This window comes from Neoarius graeffei, chromosome 9 (assembly GCF_027579695.1).
Source record: "Neoarius graeffei isolate fNeoGra1 chromosome 9, fNeoGra1.pri, whole genome shotgun sequence".
NCBI lineage: Eukaryota > Metazoa > Chordata > Actinopteri > Siluriformes > Ariidae > Neoarius > Neoarius graeffei.
Genome location: NC_083577.1, coordinates 92,205,782 through 92,227,440, shown reverse-complemented (window position 1 = coordinate 92,227,440; position 21,659 = coordinate 92,205,782). Strand labels below are relative to the sequence as shown.

Here is a 21,659-nt window from a genome sequence, read left to right as displayed (position 1 = left end):
GTGTGTGTGTGTGTGTACACTCGTCAGGCTCAGAGTCGTGTTTGTTTACTCTGAGGTTATCTAACCTGTACAGTTTATCACACTCGGACCTGTGTACACTGGATCACACGCCGTGACCTGCGTATCGTATACCGATACGTCATAAAAACTGCTTCTCTATCATACAGGAGGAAATTAGATCAGATTCCTCTGTCCAATCTAAAACACCTGTCTATTAATAAACAAGTGTTCCGCTCGTACTCGGTTCAGACTCATTCTGTGGTTCTACAGCAGGTTCTGCTTATAAAACAATCCTCAGTAAGAATAATAATAATAATAATTGGGGGCGGCACGGTGGTGTAGTGGTTAGCGCTGTCGCCTCACAGCAAGAAGGTCCTGGGTTCGAGCCCCGTGGCCGGCGAGGGCCTTTCTGTGTGGAGTTTGCATGTTCTCCCCGTGTCCGCGTGGGTTTCCTCCGGGTGCTCCGGTTTCCCCCACAGTCCAAAGACATGCAGGTTAGGTTAACTGGTGACTCTAAATTGAGCGTAGGTGTGAATGTGAGTGTGAATGGTTGTCTGTGTCTATGTGTCAGCCCTGTGATGACCTGGCGACTTGTCCAGGGTGAACCCCGCCTTTCGCCCGTAGTCAGCTGGGATAGGCTCCAGCTTGCCTGCGACCCTGTAGAACAGGATAAAGCGGCTACAGATAATGGATGGGTAATAATAGTAAAGCTGTGCTGTGCATGCTGCACCATATTCCAGCACAAATTATTATTATTATTATTATTATTATTATTAAAGTGTACCGGTGCTGGTCATGCTTACAACATTAATCGTGCTTTATGTATTACTTATAGACAAAAGACGATGCGCACATTCAGTCAAAAAAACCCACCATAAAAGCACTTTTGTGGAGAATTTTATTCCGTGAATTACCCGCGGAGGCAGAACCACAGGGAGCAGCCGTTGCTGGCCGGAAGTGGCGTACAGTCGTTGATTCTGGGTTATCAGGTGCGAGTAAACAAGCAGTGTTCTGTGGGTCGAGATTCCCAGTCCAGTAACTTCAGAACACATTGAATAAATATAGATCGAATACTTGTCATAGATCTTTATTCTATGACACATATCTATTATTTCATGGCGTTATGTGCAAGTAGATTTGGTTGAGCTTCACCGGTGAAGCTCGACAGGTTTAGAATGAGTAGGTCATGGATTGAGAGAAATATCTTTTAATTTTTTATCATACTGTACAAGCATGATAAACATATTGAAACTTTACACTTTCCTCTCTTCCCACTGCCAAATCATATTATAGAGTTTAAATGACCTAAATTAGATGAAACATAAAACTTGTCCCCTTCCTCAGTCACACCAGAGCGCGCACTTCTGCATTCATAAAAGACTATTCACACGCCCTGTGTCCGACATCACTCCCTACTCACTACGTAGGGCACTGTATAGTGAGGATGCCATTTTGTAGTGCTGTCTGAAATGATAGCGAGGATTATTACACCCTATATAGTGCACTCGCAGGGAGTAGGGAGTAGTGAACGAGTGAGTGACACAGGGGTGGTCACGGCATGATAATCACTTTCACTCTTTCGGTTTCGGACTACGAAACTGCAACTTTTCAAACGATCTTTCTGGAGTTATGATGGCTTTGGAACCCAAAGCACTCGGCGAGCTAGGCATTCTACACCGGCAAGACCCAGGGGCCTGCAAGGCAGCGGACTCTCCTCCTGCCACCGGCCGACACTGGAGGCAACGCAAGCGGTGGGAGAGACCTAACATGCGTTGCAAGCGGTGTGCTAGACCCAGCAAGCGGGGCAGTCAAGCGGGTATCAGCGCCAGGCTAAAAGCTAAACCGTACAGACCCTCACTTCCTTCAATCCTGCTATCCAGCGTTCGTTTGCTGGAAAACAAAATGGACTACCTCAGACTGGGTTTAATTACACAAAGAAAGGTGAGAGACTGCAGCGCCATCATCCTCACTGAGACATAGCTTAATCACACCGTTCCAGACAACGCCATTCAGGTGGATGGACTAACAACATTCCAGGCGGACAGGAGCCACGCTCTCAGCGGTAAATCTCAGGGAGGTGGTGTGTGCATTTTCTTCAATAACAACTGGTGTACTAATGTCAAAGTTATCTCAAGTCACTGTTCTGAGGACATAGAAATTCTAACAGTTAAATGTCGTCCAGTCTCCTTGCCAAGAGAATTCTCAGCCATCAACATTTCAGCTGTGTACCTTCCTCCCAGTGCGAACACAAAGGACGCACTGTCTACATTGTATCAGACTGTGAGCTCAATGCAGGACTTTAACCCGGACTCTGTCTATATAATCGCTAGCAATTTCAATCAGGCCAATTTGAAGACAGTATTCCCACATTATCACAAATATGTGGACTTTGCAACTAGGGGAGAGAACACTCTTGACCAGGTCTACACAAACATTAAACAGGCATTCAGAGCTGTTCCCCACCCCCACCTGGGAAACTCGGACCATCTCTCTGTTATGCTAATTCCAGCTTACAGACCACTGCTAACCAGGAACAAGCCATCTGAAACCGATCAGAACATGGCCAGAGGGGGCTACCTCAGCTCTTCAGGACTGTTTTGACTGCACAGACTGGAATGTTTTTAGGGAGGCTGCCACTACCAACCAGCATGTCAACATAACGGAATACACGGAGTCTGTGACGGGATACATATCCAAATGCATGGAAGATGTGACCGTCATCAAACACATCACCACAAGGGCCAACGAAAAACCCCGGTTCACCAGGGAGGTACGTGAGCTCCTGAGAGCACGGAATACTGCTTTCAAGTCCTGGGACAAAGTAGCTCTTAGAACTGCTAGGGCCAACTTGAACCGGGGCGTGAGAGCAGCCAAGCGTGCCTATGGACAGAAAATCCAATCACACTTCGCTGACACAAAAGACCCCAGACGCCTATGGCAGGGCATCCAGTCAGTAACCGATTACAGGCCAATACCCCCACCGTGTGAGGACAGCACAGACTTCCTAAACTCCCTTAACACCACCTTCAGCCAGTTTGAAGAAAACAACACCACCACACCAACAAAAACCCCTCATTGCTCGGACAATGTAACACTTCACCTGGACCCTGCTGACGTGCGGAGGACCCTTCAAAAGGTGAACCCCAGGAAAGCTGCTGGTCCTGACAATATACCTGGGCGTGTGCTTAGAGACTGTGCTGACTCACTTACAGATGTTCTCACAGATATCTTCAACACCTCTCTGAGCCAAGCCATCTTACCAGCATGCTTCAAAGCCACCACCATCATACCGCTACCCAGGAAATCCCCAGCCACAACACTGAACGACTGCCGGCCCATAGCACTCACTCCCATCACGATGAAGTGCTTTGAAAGGCTGGTCAAGGCCCATATAACATCCAGCCTACCCACCACATTTGACCCATTCCAGTTTGCATACCGTCCCAAACACTCCACTGATGACGCCATAGCAACAGCACTTCACATCAGCCTGGCTCATCTGGAAAACAAAACCAGTTACATGCGGATGCTTTTCATCGACTTCAGCTCCGCCTTCAACACGGTCATCCCACAACACCTGGTGAATAAACTCAGTGCTATAGGCATCAGCACCCCGCTATGCAACTGGCTACTGGACTTTCTCACTAACAGACCACAGACAGTAAGAGTTGACAAAAACTCTTCAGAGACCACCATCATGAACACTGGGGTCCCCCAGGGATGTGTGCTGAGTCCTCTGCTGTTCACGCTGATGACCCATGACTGTTGTGCCAGACACAACTCGAACCACATCATCAAGTTTGCAGATGACACAACAATGGTGGGCCTCATCAGCAACGACGATGACTCAGCCTACAGAGAGGAGGTACACCAACTCATCAACTGGTGTGACATCAACATTCTACATCTCAATGTCAATAAAACAAAGGAAATAACTGTGGACTTCAGGACAAATCACATGTCACACACACCCCTCACCATCAATGGCAGTGCTGTGGAGTCTGTGAAAAGCACCAAGTTCTTGGGGCTGCACATCACAGATGACCTGACATGGACAACTAACACCACCTCCCTTGTCAAGAAAGCACGGCAACGCCTCCACTTCCTATGCAGGATAAGGAGAGCCGACCTCCCCCCTTCTGCACTCACCACCTTCTACAGGGGTGCCATTGAGAGCATCCTCACCAGCAGTCTCAGTCTGGTACGGCAGCTGCCCTGTTGCTGACCAGAAGGCCCTACAGAGGGTGGTGAGGACAGCAGAGAAGATCACCAGATCAGCCCAACCATCCATCCAGGACCTATACTCATCCCGCTGCCGCAAACGAGCCATCAACATCATCAAAGACCCCACCCACCCTGCACACGAACTGTTTACCCTCCTACCATCTGGCACGCGCTACAGCAGCATGCATTGCAGGACTACCAGACTCAGCAACAGCTTTTTCCCACAGGCCATCAGACTGCTCAACTCACTCATGGAAACTCCAAGAACATAACCACCCCACACACAAAAGACCAGCAAACTGTCAAAACAGTAAACTCAATGTCTACACAATGCTCTTTATATGCACATATGCCAATATTCTTTTTTGCACAGGAACATACAAGTTTACAAAACTTCTTTATCTCCATGCTGCTATTCTGCACTTTGCACTTTACCATACTGCACCTTGTACTATTGCACCCCAGTAACACCTCAAACTTGACTACATTTCTGGATCACGGTGAATATTCTGGGAACTGTATGCCCACTGTCTGTCTATATGTTGTGTTAATTTGCTTATCTGTTGATGTCTGTGTGCACTTTATGCTTAGTTGTGTGTCAGTTTTTTAATACTGCACATGTGGAGTTTGGGGAAACGCAATTTCAATCCTCTGTGTAATTCTGTTACATGGTCTGATTGACAATAAAGTTCACTTTGACTTTGATTGGTTTCTCTTTCGCAGTGGGAACGCCCACCGTAAACAGGATAAAATCTGTCTGACATCCCATTAGGGAATACAGGGATATATGTGGGCTATTTGAAGGTAAAACCTGTTGTGAGATGGCACGTGGACTTTATGCCCGTCAGATGATTCATTTTATGATTCAGGACAGCGATTTGGTTCAATCTTGAGAACTGCAACACTGATGATGAACGGCACCTTTTTAAAAAATTTTTTATCATTATTATTATTATTATTTTTTTTTTACTTTGACTTAATCCAGCCAGAGATCAGCTCGAGTAAGTGTAAATATTTCTTCTATTTCTGATGAGCAGATCGGTTGATAATGTGTTCTCTTAGACTGGTGTCTGCAGCACGCGGTCAGTGACCAGTCCACTGCAGCCCAGACAGTCGGACAAACCAATGACCGTGTGTCACTATCGGTGCCGGAACCGCCCATGAAGGAGGCGGCATGTCGCTGATCGTGCCTGACTGGCGGAGCGGTGACTTAAAACTCACGCGTACTTGACAAGAGCTTATGACGAACATTACATGACAGAATCGCTGGTATCACACGTGATCTTTTGAAATAGCTAGTAATTAAAATTCACTTCAGGTACACTTTAATGTTTCAATTGTAAAAATTATAATCTTCAAAAATACAGTTGATTTAGTTTGTTGTATATAATATTTATATTTACAGGTTTACTTTATCAAAATAAATAATCAAAATAATTGAAGTTGTGCTGTGTATGTAGTGTGTTTTTAGCAATAAATTTGTTGTTGATGTATAATATTATTATTATTATTATTATTATTATTATTATTATTATTAATGACCATGAACTAGTAATACTACTAATAATGTTTTAACTGTAACATTTTGAATGCCCAAAACTTCATTCATTCATTCATTCATTCATTCATTCATTTCACTTACTATTGATTAATTGTCATATACATTGTTTGTTTGTTTTAATACACTTTAGTAAATCTGCTCAGTAAATTATAAATGTGTGTGTGTGTGTGTGTGTGTGTGTGTGTGTGTCCAGGCACTGAAGGCCACAGGTCTGAGAACAGGAGACCCCCGGCTGAAGGAGTGTATGGAGATGCTGAAGGTGACCCTGAAGTCCACGTCAGATGGAGTGATGCTGGATCGCCACCTCTTTAAGAAGTGAGTCAGCTCACGCGCCGGCGTGGTTTTACTTCACTTAAGGCCAATTTATGCTGACAACCCAGTCCTCGCAGATAGCGTCGCAGACAGTGTCTGCGTAGCCCCCCCACCTTCGCAGACGCTCTGCGCGCACCTCCCAAAAATTGTGACCACCGCAGAAGCCTCGCAGACAGCGTCGCAGACAAGAGGGCTCTGATTGGTCCACTCTACATCCGCTGTACACGCACTTCCGCTTCCCTACTTTCCCGGTTTGGTTTGTTTTCACGACCGGCATTTTTAAAAACACGAGCGAAGATGGAGCAGCACGAAGAGCGGTTGATCGAGGAAGTGAGGAAGTACGTACATCTATACGACTCCAGTTCTAGTCATTATAAAAAAAAAAGTTCTAGTCATTATAAGTAACTGGAGGATAAACACTCCACTAACCACACCCACCAACTACTCCTAGCGACTTCGCGCCCCCTTGCATTGTGGCGGTGAATAACATCGCGCACGCCTATACTCCCCGCTCAACGATAAATTACAACTGTCTGCGAAAAGCTATCTGCGAAAGCCTTGTCGCAAGAGCATGCAGAGGCCTTCACAGCTTTACAGTGCAAACTCGGTCCTCCAGCTCCAGGTGTTTGGATTGCTCCCTCAGGAGAATTAAACCTAGGAGCACACACATGACTGTGTATCAGCGCTTCATGGTGAGAAACGGGACGGGTGAAACTGTTCGTCTGAATGATCCTGTAGTGTAGAGCGTGTTAGAGCTGTATCTTTTAAAGCTTCGTAAAAATAGTAACTAATCTAAGTTCCATTTTTCAAATAAGTGTAGCTCCGCCCTGTTCCAGTGTAGAATGGGACATCATGAGGTTGATTGGATTGGAAGTCCTACTTTAGTTCACATTTTTTAACTAGTGACATCACTGACGATCACTGACTCAGTGGGGGAGGGGAGGGGAGAGGGGGTCACTTTAATTTACACCAGATAGTCAAAGCAACAACATACACTCTGGGAAGCACCACCCAGACGCCATGCCAGGTGCTGACAGTACGACCAAAGGTTTGGACACCCCTTCTGATTCAGCGTTTTTTCTTTATTCTTATGAATTAAAAGTCACTTTGTGTTTATAGTAATGATGGATGTTGTTTCTCTTTACGTAGTTGTTTGGTCCTTGACATAATCTGGATTACTGCAGTTGTGGAATCGGGCTATTTTACTGTATTTTTATTATTTACTGTTTACTGTTTGATCTCAAACACAATAAGAAGGTAAGAAACTCGTCGACTAATGACCTTCTGATGAGACACAGCTGTTAATTGAAAAGTATCCCAGGTGACTCCCTCACGAAGCTGGTTAAGAGAATGACAATAGTGTGTAAAAGTGTCATCAAGGTAAACACTGGGCACGCTGAAGAATCTAAAATATGAATTCAGACCTTCATCATCACAACCTGTCACATGTTTGAGTGCTGAAGAATTGAGGGGGCGGGGCAGCTCAGTGGAGTGGGGCTCAAATTCTGAGTACGGATCGATGAGTTAAAAATGAGAGATTTTGAAAGCTTTAGGGCGGCACGGTGGTGTAGTGGTTAGCGCTGTCGCCTCACAGCAAGAAGGTCCGGGTTCGAGCCCCGTGGCCAGCGAGGGCCTTTCTGTGTGGAGTTTGCATGTTCTCCCCGTGTCCGCGTGGGTTTCCTCCGGGTGCTCCGGTTTCCCCCACAGTCCAAAGACATGCAGGTTAGGTTAACTGGTGACTCTAAATTGAGCGTAGGTGTGAATGTGAGTGTGAATGGTTGTCTGTGTCTATGTGTCAGCCCTGTGATGACCTGGCGACTTGTCCAGGGTGTACCCCGCCTTTCGCCCGTAGTCAGCTGGGATAGGCTCCAGCTTGCCTGCGACCCTGTAGAAGGATAAAGCGGCTCGAGATAATGAGATGAGATGAGATGAGATGAAAGCTTTAGTGATGAGTGAGCGAGGTGGCAGGACAGAAAGAGCATCATATCTGTCCAAGAACTAAAAGTCTTTTGTGTGTGCCACTGGGAATGTTGTGGCAAATGTCAGGTCCAGCCACCAACCCGAAGGAAAAGACTACAGATTCCGACAGAATGCGTTGATGTAGTCTGGCTAACACGACTTCAAAGCTCTGCGATCTATTGGTCTGGCAAAGATATTAAACCCAACCGTTTCCCAAAGTGCGTGGTTGACCCGCCTCCCTGAAATGCCTCAGTTTGCTACTGGTCGAAGCCAGAAAAGGCTGTGACGAAGCTTAAACCAATCACATCACTCTTTCCTCTGACGTATATGACGCGACGGGGCTAACTGGTAGATTAAACTCTTACTGAAGCCAGTCGGGAGCAAGGCGAAAACATCCTTCCTTTCAATAAATACCTCCAGGGCTGTTCTTTGCTCCGTTTTCAGTGAGAACTTGCTCCATGTTCGTAATGTTTCTAGTGAATGAACCGCTTCCGGCATAGATTCTGTAAACAATCTATGGCTTCCAGTTGCAGTTCTACTACGTCACTGCCTTGAACACGCCTCTACCCAGGGCCGTTGGAGATGCTCAAATTGATTGGCCCCCGATTTTTCGGGAGCTTGGAAGAGCTGTAGATAGCTTGCCTGGCCAGACTAAGCTCGCAACAGGCCCTCGTGTTGCGTCATGCTTAGGATGGGCGGGCCCAGGCTAGCATTGATGGCCACGATTACACCTGGAACTCCCTGCAGCTTGTTTTGCCCCTGGCAATGAGTGCAGGTCATTTCTGGAGATGCATTACACTATTGGTCTGGAAACTCTGAGAGAATGGGTTAACATTCAGAAGGCTTATGTCATCCCTGAGGTAAATGATGTGTAGACAGCACACAATGAAGCTGTGCTGCCTGCAGTGTATGATGAACCACTGGTTGTGTGTGGGGATAATAGATATGACAGCCCTGACAACAACACACCATTTGGAACTTGGTCTTGTCTGGATAATAAGTCAGTCTTGGTGGTAGAGCAGGAAACTGTGAAGAACAGCTACTGGCTAGAGGTTGAAGGTATGGGGAGATGTCTGTTGAAGCTTGCAGAGTAAGGTGTGCTGATGTCTGTGATCGCCATCCAGAAGGTCCTGCAACAAAAATGGCATTATGACCAAAAGATCCACAATGAGAAGCTATATGACTGGATGAGGATGATAACAAACTGTCTCTGGTCTTGTGTGAGCACCTGCGAAGGAAGTATGGCCAGGCTTAAGGAGAACTGGACCGCCATCCTTCACCAGATCAGCAATGTGCACCACTGGACATGTGGGAAGACAATGAAAAGGTGTGAGCATCCTCCATACAGCCATGGCTCCAGCCAAATTTTGCTGCCTTAGAACACCTGCAAAAGATAGTCCTTGACAAGGTGTTCCTACACAAACTAGAACAACTACAGAAGGAGAAACTACATACAGGGTGACTTGAGAGTCTTCACTCTCTGTATGCTAAATATGCCACAAAAAGGAAGAAGTTGCTTTGAGGTTTGCCTACGTGTAGCTGCACTGGACCATAGCTGTAATGTCAGCAGAGAGAAAATGATGACAAAGCAGGATCTTGACTCAGTCTTGCCAGCTTTGGTCTTGACTTGTCTTGATTTTGATGCACTCTGGTCTTGGTCATGACTTGGTCTCTGTTTAGATGGTCTTGACTACAACACTAGTCAAATGTGATTCATAAATACAACTGTGTGGCTCTGTAGTAAGAGTATGGGTGCTAAACTGGCCTGCCTGCAGTCCAGATCTGTCTTCTATTGAAAACATTTGATGCATTATGAAGCGCAAAATACAACAAAGGAGACCCTGAACTGCTGAACAGCTGAAATTGTATATCAGGCAAGAATGGGACAACATTTCTCTTTCAAAACTACAGCAGTTGGTCTCCTCAGTTCCCAAACGTTTATAGAGTGTTGTTAAAAGTAGAGGTGAAATCGTTTTATATCTAAAAATTTATCACATTTAGTTCCAACACAGTTCTGGACAAAATCATCATTATCATCAAAATTAAACTGTTTCAGGTCCTCTTTAAGATTATTACACCGTACGACGTGATCTCAAATAAATCTGGGCTGAAATCTGTAACTAAGATCATTGTTAAAGTATATGCGATTAATAAAAAACTCAGTATAACAACAGTATCGATCTTCTGTCTAGCAAAGACATGTTTTAAAAAGTGAAGAAGACAAAAACATGGAATGTTTCTTCTTGTTCTTTAAAGTGAATTTCTTAAGCTAGTAAGGATATTTCTTCTGGCCTTTTAGCATGTGTGCTAGCTTTGTAACTCGCTGCATGAGGAGTGCAATGTTATTTAATATAACGTTAATGAATAAATAAATGAACAATCCTCCATCATAATCATGTTGAGTTTGGTGTCCTCCAGACGAGCGTCGTGGCAACGCTGTCACACTGAGACTTGAATCACGAATCTCTCACAGTGACACAGCTTTGTTGTCATGGTGATAAACCGACCTCCTGAGGATGAACATCAGTGACATTCATCAGATTTGTATGAACACTTGCAAAGACTCTTCCAGCCAACTGGAGAAACCTTATATACAGTACATTTGTCCTGCGTACACCACTACAAAGGCAAGACGAGAACTGTTAAATATAAAACAAAATTCTTTAATAAATATAGAAATAATCATGAGCGAGAAGGACAGATTTCTGTCTCACTGACAGAAACAACTCAAGGCCTGCAATATTTTAAAACGGAAGTGCGTCAAAGACGTTCCTTTACGATGTCTGTCAGAAATCCGTGTGAAAGTGGTGCTGTGTAAACCCAGTGTGTGTGCAGATGATGAGGAGAAGCTGACCGTCTGCTCCCTGCTCACCCATGGCTCCTCTCTCTTCCCCAAGTGCGAGTGATGCGTCATCAACACACACACACTCCGCTATTTTTATCCCAAGTCTGCTCGGAGAGACGTGTGTGAACTCGGCTCCTACAGCAGAGGAGGAGTCTCGCAGTGTGCGCTCACAGCTTTATCAGGACGATACAGGAAGTGACTGATTTCAGCAATCAATGAAATGTGTGCTTTAGGAAATTTCAGAACGATTGGGTGCCAATACTTTCTCTCCTTTTCTGTGGACAGTCATCATGATGCTGTTTTTGCATTTATGCATTTTATATTTCTTGATTGTCAGCTCACTTCCTGTGTTTTTCTTCAGGTAATAGGGCTGAAATGGAAATACGTATAGTTCCTCATGATATAAGACACCTTAGGACCGGAGGAACTTTATCATAGTTCTTAGAAATGTTGGAGGAAGTTCTCCCCTTTTTCATGTGTCCACATTGCAGGAATTGAGAACGATTGTAGTTCTTACAATGCCATTTTGGGGGATGTTTTATCTCCTACTTCAGGGTAGGTTCTCTCCCAGCACAAGGGGAACCATGAGTGATGTAAGAGTACAGTGATTAGTCAAGCATGAGCCAATTCAGTGCAGGCAACCACCATTTTTAAAAATCCATGTAAAACGTTATCCGTGTAAACAACAGCTCTTAATATTAGTGTTAAATGGGAAAAAAATCGTGAACAAATGGACCAACAGTGAAGCCCAGGTTTTATTGAGTGCATATGTGATGGATGAAATACAGCGCAATTTTGATGCATCGACGCAAAATATAAAAATCCTTGCCAGTGTTTCCTACTAACGTCACGTAAGCAAGCTGACTTGCATCACTTCAGCGTTCCTACTGGCGGTGCAAACGCAAACAAAACAAAGCCCTTGTAGATGTGTAGTTCTTGGGCGAGCTCCCCAGTGGGTAGTTCCTCTCAGTGAGGCCCGAGAACTGTTTGGTCCAAATATGCTTATTATTTCTCATAATATTTCTTTAGAATACAGTTCCTCATGATTAACTCACTCACGATATAATTTATTTAACCTCAAAAAAAATCATCGAGGGGTAGCCCTCTTAAAAGGATACAAATAATAAAGACACACATTGTAAAACAATCCAATAAAGCAAATATACAAATACAGTTAATCAAGGATACAAGATATATCAATTAAAACAGGCACAAACAGAAACTAAATGATGGCGATCATGGACTCAAAACAACCAACGGTTGCCAACGAATTCATTTTAAAGGGTGCATTATAAAAAGTTCCAGGTGGTCGGATAAATTAAATGATGGCAGCTTCCCAACAAGGGCCTTATAGATGAACAAAAACATATCCCCATCATGTTCTACAGGTAGACAAGGCCACCTGACTTTTTCATATAAGATGCAATCATGAATACCATACACATCACGAGTAATAAACCTCAGGGCAGAATGACAAACGGCATCCAAGGACTTAAGAGTGGAAGCAGAGGCGTGCTTATAAATCACCATATTTTTAGGGGTTGAAAATGGCCCAAAACGCCATCTGCTGGTTCAAATCATTCTGAACCTTGCAAAGCTGATGCTGACAGTCTTGCCCATTTGGTACTTCTCTACATCATGAAATCTCATCTCATCTCATTATCTGTAGCCGCTTTATCCTGTTCTACAGGGTCGCAGGCAAGCCGGAGCCTATCCCAGCTGACTACGGGTGAAAGGCGGGGTTCACCCTGGACAAGTCGCCAGGTCATCACAGGGCGACACATAGACACAGACAACCATTCACACTCACATTCACACCTACGCTCAATTTAGAGTCACCAGTTAACCTAACCTGCATGTCTTTGGACTGTGGGGGAAACCGGAGCACCCGGAGGAAACCCACGCGGACACGGGGAGAACATGCAAACTCCACACAGAAAGGCCCTCGCCGGCCACGGGGCTCGAACCCGGACCTTCTTGCTGTGAGGCGACAGCGCTAACCACTACACCACCGTGCCGCCGTAATGAAATCTTTTAAAATAAAATTATAGGCCCTGCCCTTGAAGGGAAGTCTGTGAAACTGCACTCATTTTCAAATATATACTGATCAAGACTCGCTGGGCAACTCCTGCCTCGCACATCCCGTTTAGTCCCATTTAGCTTTTCTCACAAGTGCCGTGCGTTTATTTCTAATCTTTCTACATAAAGCCCAGTGTGGTGCCTCTTTGGACCAAGGTTTATTCCTTGACCAGAATAATGTTGAAAGGTCAGGGGAAACACATAGATTAGATCTGTTTTTCGCTTTGAGCTTTTTAAATGGTGCATGTATGTTTACCACAGAAAAGAATTCAAGGTGAATTCAGCATCAGGAATTCCAGATGTAAGATGAATATCACTGTCCTAGAGGTCGTTTAGAAAATCTTATTCATTAAAATTTCTTACATTTCTCTGAACTATAAGACACGAGCAGGTTCTCTTTAGGTGTGTATTCCTAACACATGCAATAGCACAATGATCTCTGAATCCTAATTCAATAATACCACTTGAAATTATTTTGTTACTCCTTTTAGAAAAAATCAAATCCGTTGGAGCAGATCTTGAGAGGTCCTTTAGATTGGACCTTGTAGGATTAATTGAGCTCAATTGAGACTAGATGAAACCTCCTTTAAATAGTCAGGAGCATTAATCAGCAATGTTGCAATTTCCCCACATCACTTCCGAATTAGCGTATCGAGAGAGTAACTCTGTCAGATAATTTATAGACCGAGCACCAGTTGAAGGAGGTCTATAAATCCCAATGACTACGATGGAATTATTGGACCCACAATTTACCTTTTAAGGTAATGAATTCAAAACCTTTTAGGCACAGTAATAGCATGAAGATTACAAGCAGGATTTATGAATAGCTACCCCGTCTTCCAATCCTGTCGATTCTAAAAGGATTATAATCATTTAAAGCAACCTGGGAATCATTAACACTTATCTTAAGCCATGTTTCTGAAGGAGCCACAATATCACGGTCTGTTTGAGAAACTAATATAGTCATGTGATTTTGAGTTTTTCATCATCATCATCATCATCATCATCATTTTTTCCCACTTGGCACACTGTTGGCCTTGGGGTGCTCCTGCTGGAATCTGTGGTCCAACAGTTCACTAAACTCAGATCTCTCCAGCATCATACATCTTGCTTGCATGGTATCCATGCCAAACTGTCTCTCCACCCTATTCCATAACTTGGCTGAAGCCCATTGATTTGAAGAGCACTTGTTTCTGAACCACACTGTTATGAAGATGGCACATGTGTGCTATATACTTGATGTTGTCGATAGCAGAAATCACATATTGAAAGAGTGTCCATGGGGATGCAATACTTCAGTTTGAAACCACACTCAGGGAACTTTTCCAGTATCTCATTTCAGGCTACCCTTATCACAAAGTCCATGTAGATGTTGAATATGGATGGGGATTTCAGGGTGCCTTGACAACATCCCACCAGGGTCTCAAAGAAGCTGGTAGTTCCTCTAATAGAGGCCTTTGTGCCTGTATACAGAGCACACCGTATAGAAAAGTGTGGGCATCTGAGATGCATGTCAAGGCATCAGAACAAAGCATCTCAAGGAATCCAGTCATACACAGCCTTAAGGTTGATAAAGGCTATAAAGACTGGGGCTCTTGTCTTCTTTGAGATATCTGTCTAAGTCAAATGCCTTAGTCAGATCAATGAATGTAATAAAGAGTGGCTGTTGTTGTTCCTGGCAGAGCAAGGGATGAAGAACGTCAAGTAGCCTGCTCCCGCGGCACTTGAATACCTCGGCCGGAATGTCGTCTAGTCCCGGAGCCTTGCCAGATGATATGTCACTGATGGCCTTGGAGAGCTCTTATTTGGTGAGGACATCGTCCAACTCGAGCAGCATAGGGAGCATATCAATCTGGTCTAAAGCAGAAGCTGAAACGAGGTTCACGTGGCCATAGAGCTCGGAAAAGTACTCCGCCCAATTTTCCATCTGCTTGGATTTGTCGCTGATGATCTCCCCAGTGGATGACTTTAAAGAGGCGCTGTATAGGCCCTATAGCCTTCCTGATGCCCTCTAACATAACCCTGATGTTCCCAGTATCTGCAGCTGACTGAATCTTGGTGCAGACTCATCCAGTAGTTGTTAGCACAGGTCTTACATTCTTCCTTTGTGTGGCTCCTGGCCCTGCGAAGTGCTTCCAGAGTACTTAATGAAAGGTTTCTCTGGTAGTTCTGCAGTGCATTTCTCTTTTCTTCGATTAGAGGTAGGAGGATCGCTATATTTTTGTGTCAAATCAGTCTTGGCTTTTAGTTGTTTTTTTTTTTTCTGTACCGAAAGCCTGTAGTGCTGCAGCATGGGTTGTGTCCCTGACATGTTCCCAGTGGTCTTTAATATTGAGCTCTTGACAGTCTTGAGTTTATCGCTTAGGATGTTGTTGGAGCGTGAGACGTTCTCAGGAATGATGGTGGCAGCGGTATTGATGCGAGATTTGACAGGATGCTTAGCATGGTGCAGTTTCTTAGGGTGAGTCTGGACCTTGGGGCAGACAAGGGAGTGATCAGTGTCACAATCAGCACTGTGATATGCTTTCGTGATCCGAAAGTTGTTAAGGTGCTCTCCATGAGGGATGATAAGGTCCAGTTGATGCCAGCGTTTTGATCTAGGGTGCATCCATGAGAACCTGTGATGCATCTTCATGGCAAAGAAAGTGTTTGTAATGCAGAGGTGATGATGAGTGCAAAGTTCCAGCAGTCTTTGGAGGTTTTCGTTGCATTTTCCAACTCTGAAGTGTCCAAGGCAGATGGTCCAAGAACCTTGGTCATCGCCCACTCTTGCGTTAAAGTCACCAAGAAGGATCAATGCTTCGTTCTTTGGGATTCGCTTGATAGCATTGTTGAGTTGGCTGTAGAAGGCGTCTTTAGCATCAGAGCTGGAGGTCAGAGTTGGAACATAGGCAGATAACAGGTTAGTTATGCAGTTATGCCTGATTGAGTGTTTAGTCTCATGTGCATGATTCGTTCTGAGTTGATTGGACCTGGCTCCACCATCTGGATTAGCTTATTGCTGATCGCAAATCTGACTCCATGCTCTCTGGGCTTATTTTCATCTTTCCCTTGCCAGAAAAACATGAACTCTTTTTTTCCTTTAGGCTTCCAGAACCTGCTAGGTGACTTTCCTGTAAAGCAGCGATATCGACATTAAGTCTATCCAGTTCTCTGCTGATGACAGCTGTCTTGCGAAGTCAATCAGTGTTGCGAATGTCCTTGGTCAGACCAGTAAGCATCGTTCGGACATTCCAGCTCCCAAGATTGAGAGCTGGCCTTCTTTTTGTGCGTCTAGAATTCTTAAGTGAGAGTTGCAGTCCAGTTGTCAGTCTGTTTCCAAACTTGAGTCTTGCTCACCTCAGCAAGACAGATGGACCGTGGTGGGACAACACCTTATTGGCTGGGGGCTGCCCAGCTTTAAGCAGGCGGTAGATGTCCAATGGGGCTAAAAAGCCTCTCCTACTGTCGAGAGTGACCCCTGGCATCAGGCTCTACGCCAATCAAGCCATGACTTAGAACCGGTAACTGCCACTCCCCGGTTTGTTTCCGTGCCAGGCAGAGCCATACGACACACTGAAGTTGCCTCTCCAGGATGCGCTGGCCTGGGCGGTATATGTGGAGGAACTGGTTTGCCCATGTCCCAGAATCCCCCTCTCGATCTTACTGGTAGAGTCTGAAGGAAAGGCGTAGCCAGTACGTTCGGGACCAGTTTGACTGTAGGAGTTGCCAGCAACTGGATTACCACCATGCTGGCTACAGGGCTCCACTCCGGATTTCTGTCAGGGTTGACTCCCTTAGCCTTTGGCTATCCCTAGCTGCCCACAAGGCAGTGGGGCTATTTGCACTTGGCATAGCAAGGCCCTTGGCATCAGTTCCTGGCCAAGGGAGGCGACGGGTGTGCTAACACCTGCCCATGGTGTCCACCCAGGCTAGTGGAGGGAAGGAGGCGCTTTACCTCTCCATTCTAGACTGGCTCCAAGCTACGTCTAGCCACTGCCCTATTATACTTAGGGCATTATTATACCAATTATACTTAGATCTCTATAGTTTTCAGTAAGCGATTTCAGCCCTCTCTTGTGCAAGTAGGTTGTGGATGCCACCAGCCAGTTGGTAGGGATCTGCAGACAGGACCATATCATACCTACTAGCAGTGTGATATACTTTATCAGACATTCTGATCTTGAATATTTAAGCTGTTCTGAGAACACTTTATCTGTGCCTTGATAGCTACCATTCTTCAGTCTTCTCATGCTATCTACAACTTCAACGTGACTGGGAGTGGATGTGTCAATACTAGGTAGATCGTCTGGTGGTAGTAGATATGGGTAGTTCTTGGGGTGTTCTGATTCAGGTTGTGGTATATACGGGCGTGCAGAAAAGTGTTTTGAGAAATGCTCTTCCAGTTTTCTTGGTGAAATCAATGGCCTGTTAATGCGTGACAAAGACATGTGTATCTTCATTAATCTGAACTCCTCCTCTTCTGTGTCACGCTGTTCACTTCCAAAGTTCAGTTGGTCTGCTTTGGATCAAAAGTAAGCATTTTTCAGCTTTGTGCGGAGCTTTCTGACATAGGCTAATGCCTTTTTCGCTACAGGGTCTTTCTCCTTTAAAAGTTCTTGATAGTCCTCATTTGTTCATGGTTTTCTGATTTCATCATTAAGTCTTGAAGGATTGTCTCCATTGTGGCCTGTTGTATGGCATTTGTCACCAGTTCCTCGACTTCATTGACAGTCTGTGATGCACTTGACTCAGTTGATAGCAGGGAATCAAGCTTAGCACTATATAATTCTTGGATGGAAGGGTCATCTCTAAGCCGACGGAGGTCAGGATGCACTGTGGGGGGGGAGGGGCTTTTTGTGAAAGATCTTCACCATTTTCTTTGTCGGGAAATTGGCATCCATGGCTACAATTCGATGGTCAGAGTTGAATGGCTGGCTTTGCATAGGATATGCTCTGCAGTTCTGGGTTAGGTATTTAGAATGTAGAGTGCATTATTTTCTGCCGTTTCATTGAGTTTTGTCCCATTAAAGCTTGTAGGGTTCTGTTGCTGGAGTAGGCTTCTAATGTTCAGCTGAATCAATTCTGATCCTTTTCTGGTGTTAAATGCATATGGGTTATTGAGGCAGAATGCAGTAGAATCAGGTGGGCAGTTAATTTGGGAAGGACAACCGGAATGGAGCTCATAGAGGCAGCAGACACTGACTTGGGTATGTAAGGAGGACAGGAGACAGGATAATCATTTAACAAACCATCTTTACATTGAGCATGAGGCAGTTGAGAGGACATATACCAACAGGGAATGTGGATGAGATTTAATGGTATGACCACTCCGAGAGAAAGATAGCTTACTGAGTACCTGATCCTTCTATCATGGATCATGCTGGGAATGGTATCCTTTTAAAGAAGACAGGGACAGTAGTTTGGGACCAGGACAGGGATGTCATCCCCAGCTGGTGTGAACTTCTTCACAACAGATGCCCAAGAGAAGGGATGAACAGCGGATGGTCCGGGAGTGTAACCTTTTGTCGGACTCTCGGGCCAGTAGATTTCCTCACAGTACTTTCGTTTGCATTATAATTCTTCATTATATTTTGTGGCTTCTGCTGCAAGAAGAATATAAATGATGGACAGGACAGATCATGTGTTGTATGCGTGGTGTTTTGAGTTGTATCCCGCAGTCGTGTCTCATCACCCTCCTGCTGTGTTTCCTTTTTCCTTCGTCAGATGTGTCCAGAGCAACATCGTGCTCCTGACCCAAGCTTTCCGCAAGAAGTTTGTCATCCCTGATTTCATGGCTTTCTCCTCCCACATAGATGAGCTTTATGAGACTGCCAGAACCCTGTCCGGAGGTCAGGTACGAGACGTACCACGCCCATTCCCCCTCTATCTTCTCTGCTGTTTACACATGCAGTGTGGAATCTCATTCTGTGTTTCTGTCTCAGGTGGCTGACTACATTCCTCAACTGGCCAAGTTCAGCCCTGATCTGTGGGGCGTGGCTTTGTGCACGGTGGACGGACAGAGGTGAGAGCTCGCTTACAAGCACACACTTACACCTCTGAACACACAAAACATGCCCTACTGCTATTTATTTGTCCAAGTGGCCTGTGTGGTGCTCAGTCTTTTTAATTAAATACAAATAATGGATAAAGTGTGTGTCCTAAAGGTGAGATTACATGGGAGGAGTTTCCTAAAGGCACCCATCAGGGTCTTATGGGCTCCAGCACCTGATGTTATACCCTGTGTAGTGCAGAGACATAGCGAACAGGAAGCTGCTTATTATTCACCCAAATCTGTAAACACATGTTATATGTTCATATAACTCCACTACAGTCTGAAATCAGACCAAATATCAAAGACAAGAAACAGAAATATTTCATTTATTAAAAGTTAAGCACTTAATAAATAATTTAAATGCGTTATATGATATTTATTATTTCAAAAGGTCGTTTTGGTAGCAGAGAAACACAAAAATCTGGGGTTTGATTTTTGGATTATTGTGGACCTGAAATATTTTCCCTGATTGTGAAACAGGCTATATCGTGATTTATTACAGAGACACGAGTGTTTTAGTGGGAGATACGCCACTCTGATTTTTCATCCGAGCTCCATCTGGGACATGGAGAACCAAAACCATGACATAAATCTTTATCTGTCACTCGTGAGGAAATTGATGAATCATTTTGATAAATTTGGGGACTTTTTGTTTGTGACTGTGTCGATATAATAAAAAGAAAATCACACGTTGGCTTGAAGATATGAAGTTTATCTTCTCGTGTTGAAAAACTCGCATTTTTCATACGAAATCCATCACGGATCTGAGCGACATATTTAAATAATATTGCTTGGTGTTGAGTGGTCTATCAGATATATTCCATTCAGCGAGCATAATACTGAACGAGTCGAAGATGAGTAGCTGAATGGAATATATCTGATAGACCACGAAAAAAAGCCAGGTATTATTATTATTATTATTATTATTATACATAAACAGTCTCTTCATATCAGCATTATTGAAGGCCAACATGAGCTTAACCATGAGTCGGTGCCGTCAGTGCAGCAGTGAAGTCACCTTCCAGCCGGTGTAGCGTTCATCAGTAGTGTTAGCGAATGCTAATAAAGCGGTCAAGCCAGTGCTATCGAGAGCAAGTGGCACAGGCTAACGACCGAGAGACTCAGATTTCTGACTCCAGACTCTTCTTCCACGCTGCACGCTCGTTATAGTATTTTTCACTCAGACTTAAGGATTCATTTCCCTGTGGAATTTACTGAGTTACTTTTAAAATCAACATCGACAGCTACAGACAACGGAGCGACCTGGCAGCCTGACGCTAATCCCTTACAAAATCCTTTGCTGTGTTGCTTTTTGGTGTCTAGTTAAGTTTTAGCTGAGCTCAAGTCCCAGCTGTAATAGTAACGGTTCACCGCTGCTTGTAAATATGCGTGAAGAATATCGAATGAAGTTTTGGGAGCCTTTCAGGTGTTCAACGCATCTTTCCTGGCGAACAAAGAAATGCTTCTACACATGAGCAGCAGAAAACTCTCTCAGTGGATATTCACATCAGCTCTGATATGTGACGTTATGTTGTCTTGACAACCATGCAATATCATAAACCATATTCAACGCTCATTCTCCATTGGGTAGAGTGATGTAATACACGTAGGATAAGCGATATGCTAACAATATTGCATGCTATCAAACCAAATGAATGAAACCCGCTAGAAGGGAATAGAACACGTTTTTATTCCGTTGAAAAAGTTTCCTGTATGGATAATAATTCCTGATATTTCACTCCGATGACATCACTCCCAGTGTTTTCCCACTGACTAGATGCGTGCGGTCAAAATGGTGAACTGGTTCAGAATTAAAATTCTTTCAATTAATTTGCATATTTTTTTGTGGATGTGTCCATATAATATAAAGAGCATTACACAGTGGCGTGAAGACATGAAGCTTATTCGCTTCGCTCACTCGTGATATGTATATTCACCGCTCAAAGATAAACTTCATATCTTCGCACCAGTGAGTAATATCCTGTATGTACATACAGTGGTGCTTGAAAGTTTGTGAACCCTTTAGAATTTTCTGTATTTCTGCATAAATATGACCTAAAACATCATCAGATTTTCACACAAGTCCTAAAAGTAGATAAAGAGAACCCAGTTAAACAAATGAGACAAAAATATTATACTTGGTCATTTATTTATATACTTGGTCGTGCGGCTCCCAGACTGTGTTTCAGAGACTATCCTGTGCAGCACAGGGGCCCTGCAGGGAACTGTCTTGTCACCCTTTTTGTTTACCCTGTACACGTCTGGCTTTCAATGCAGCTCGAACACCTGTTTTCTTCAGAGATTTTCGGATGGGCTGCATTAAGGGAGGCTGTGAGGGGGAGTACAGGGGCATAATAAGGGATTTTGTGGACTGGAGCAAGCGCAACCACCCGAGGCTAAACACTTCAAAGACCAAAGAAATGGTCTTTGAGTTTAGGAGGAAGAGGCCCAAACCTGATCCTGTCTTCAGACTAGGAACTGAGATGGAGCAGCTCCCCAGCTACAAATACCTTGGGGTACAGCTGGATAACAAGTTGGACTGGTCCAGCCACACAGAGGCAGTCTACAAGAAGGGGCAAAGCAGGCTATATTTTTTAAGACAGTTGCATTCTTTTAATATCTGTAAATCACTGCTGTGCACCTTC

General features: G+C 44.4%; 1 protein-coding gene across 6 annotated transcripts in view; it reads left to right on the top strand.

The window, feature by feature from the left end:
- Positions 1-21,659, top strand: part of glsb (glutaminase b) — a 122,733-nt gene that overhangs the window by 36,830 nt on the left and 64,244 nt on the right. For all 6 annotated transcript variants that reach the window (XM_060930461.1, XM_060930462.1, XM_060930463.1 and 3 more), the window contains exons 3-5: positions 5,979-6,100; positions 18,687-18,816; positions 18,905-18,984. In XM_060930461.1, the coding sequence (XP_060786444.1) occupies positions 5,979-6,100; positions 18,687-18,816; positions 18,905-18,984 (332 nt within the window). The remainder of the gene's footprint in view (positions 1-5,978; positions 6,101-18,686; positions 18,817-18,904; positions 18,985-21,659) is intronic.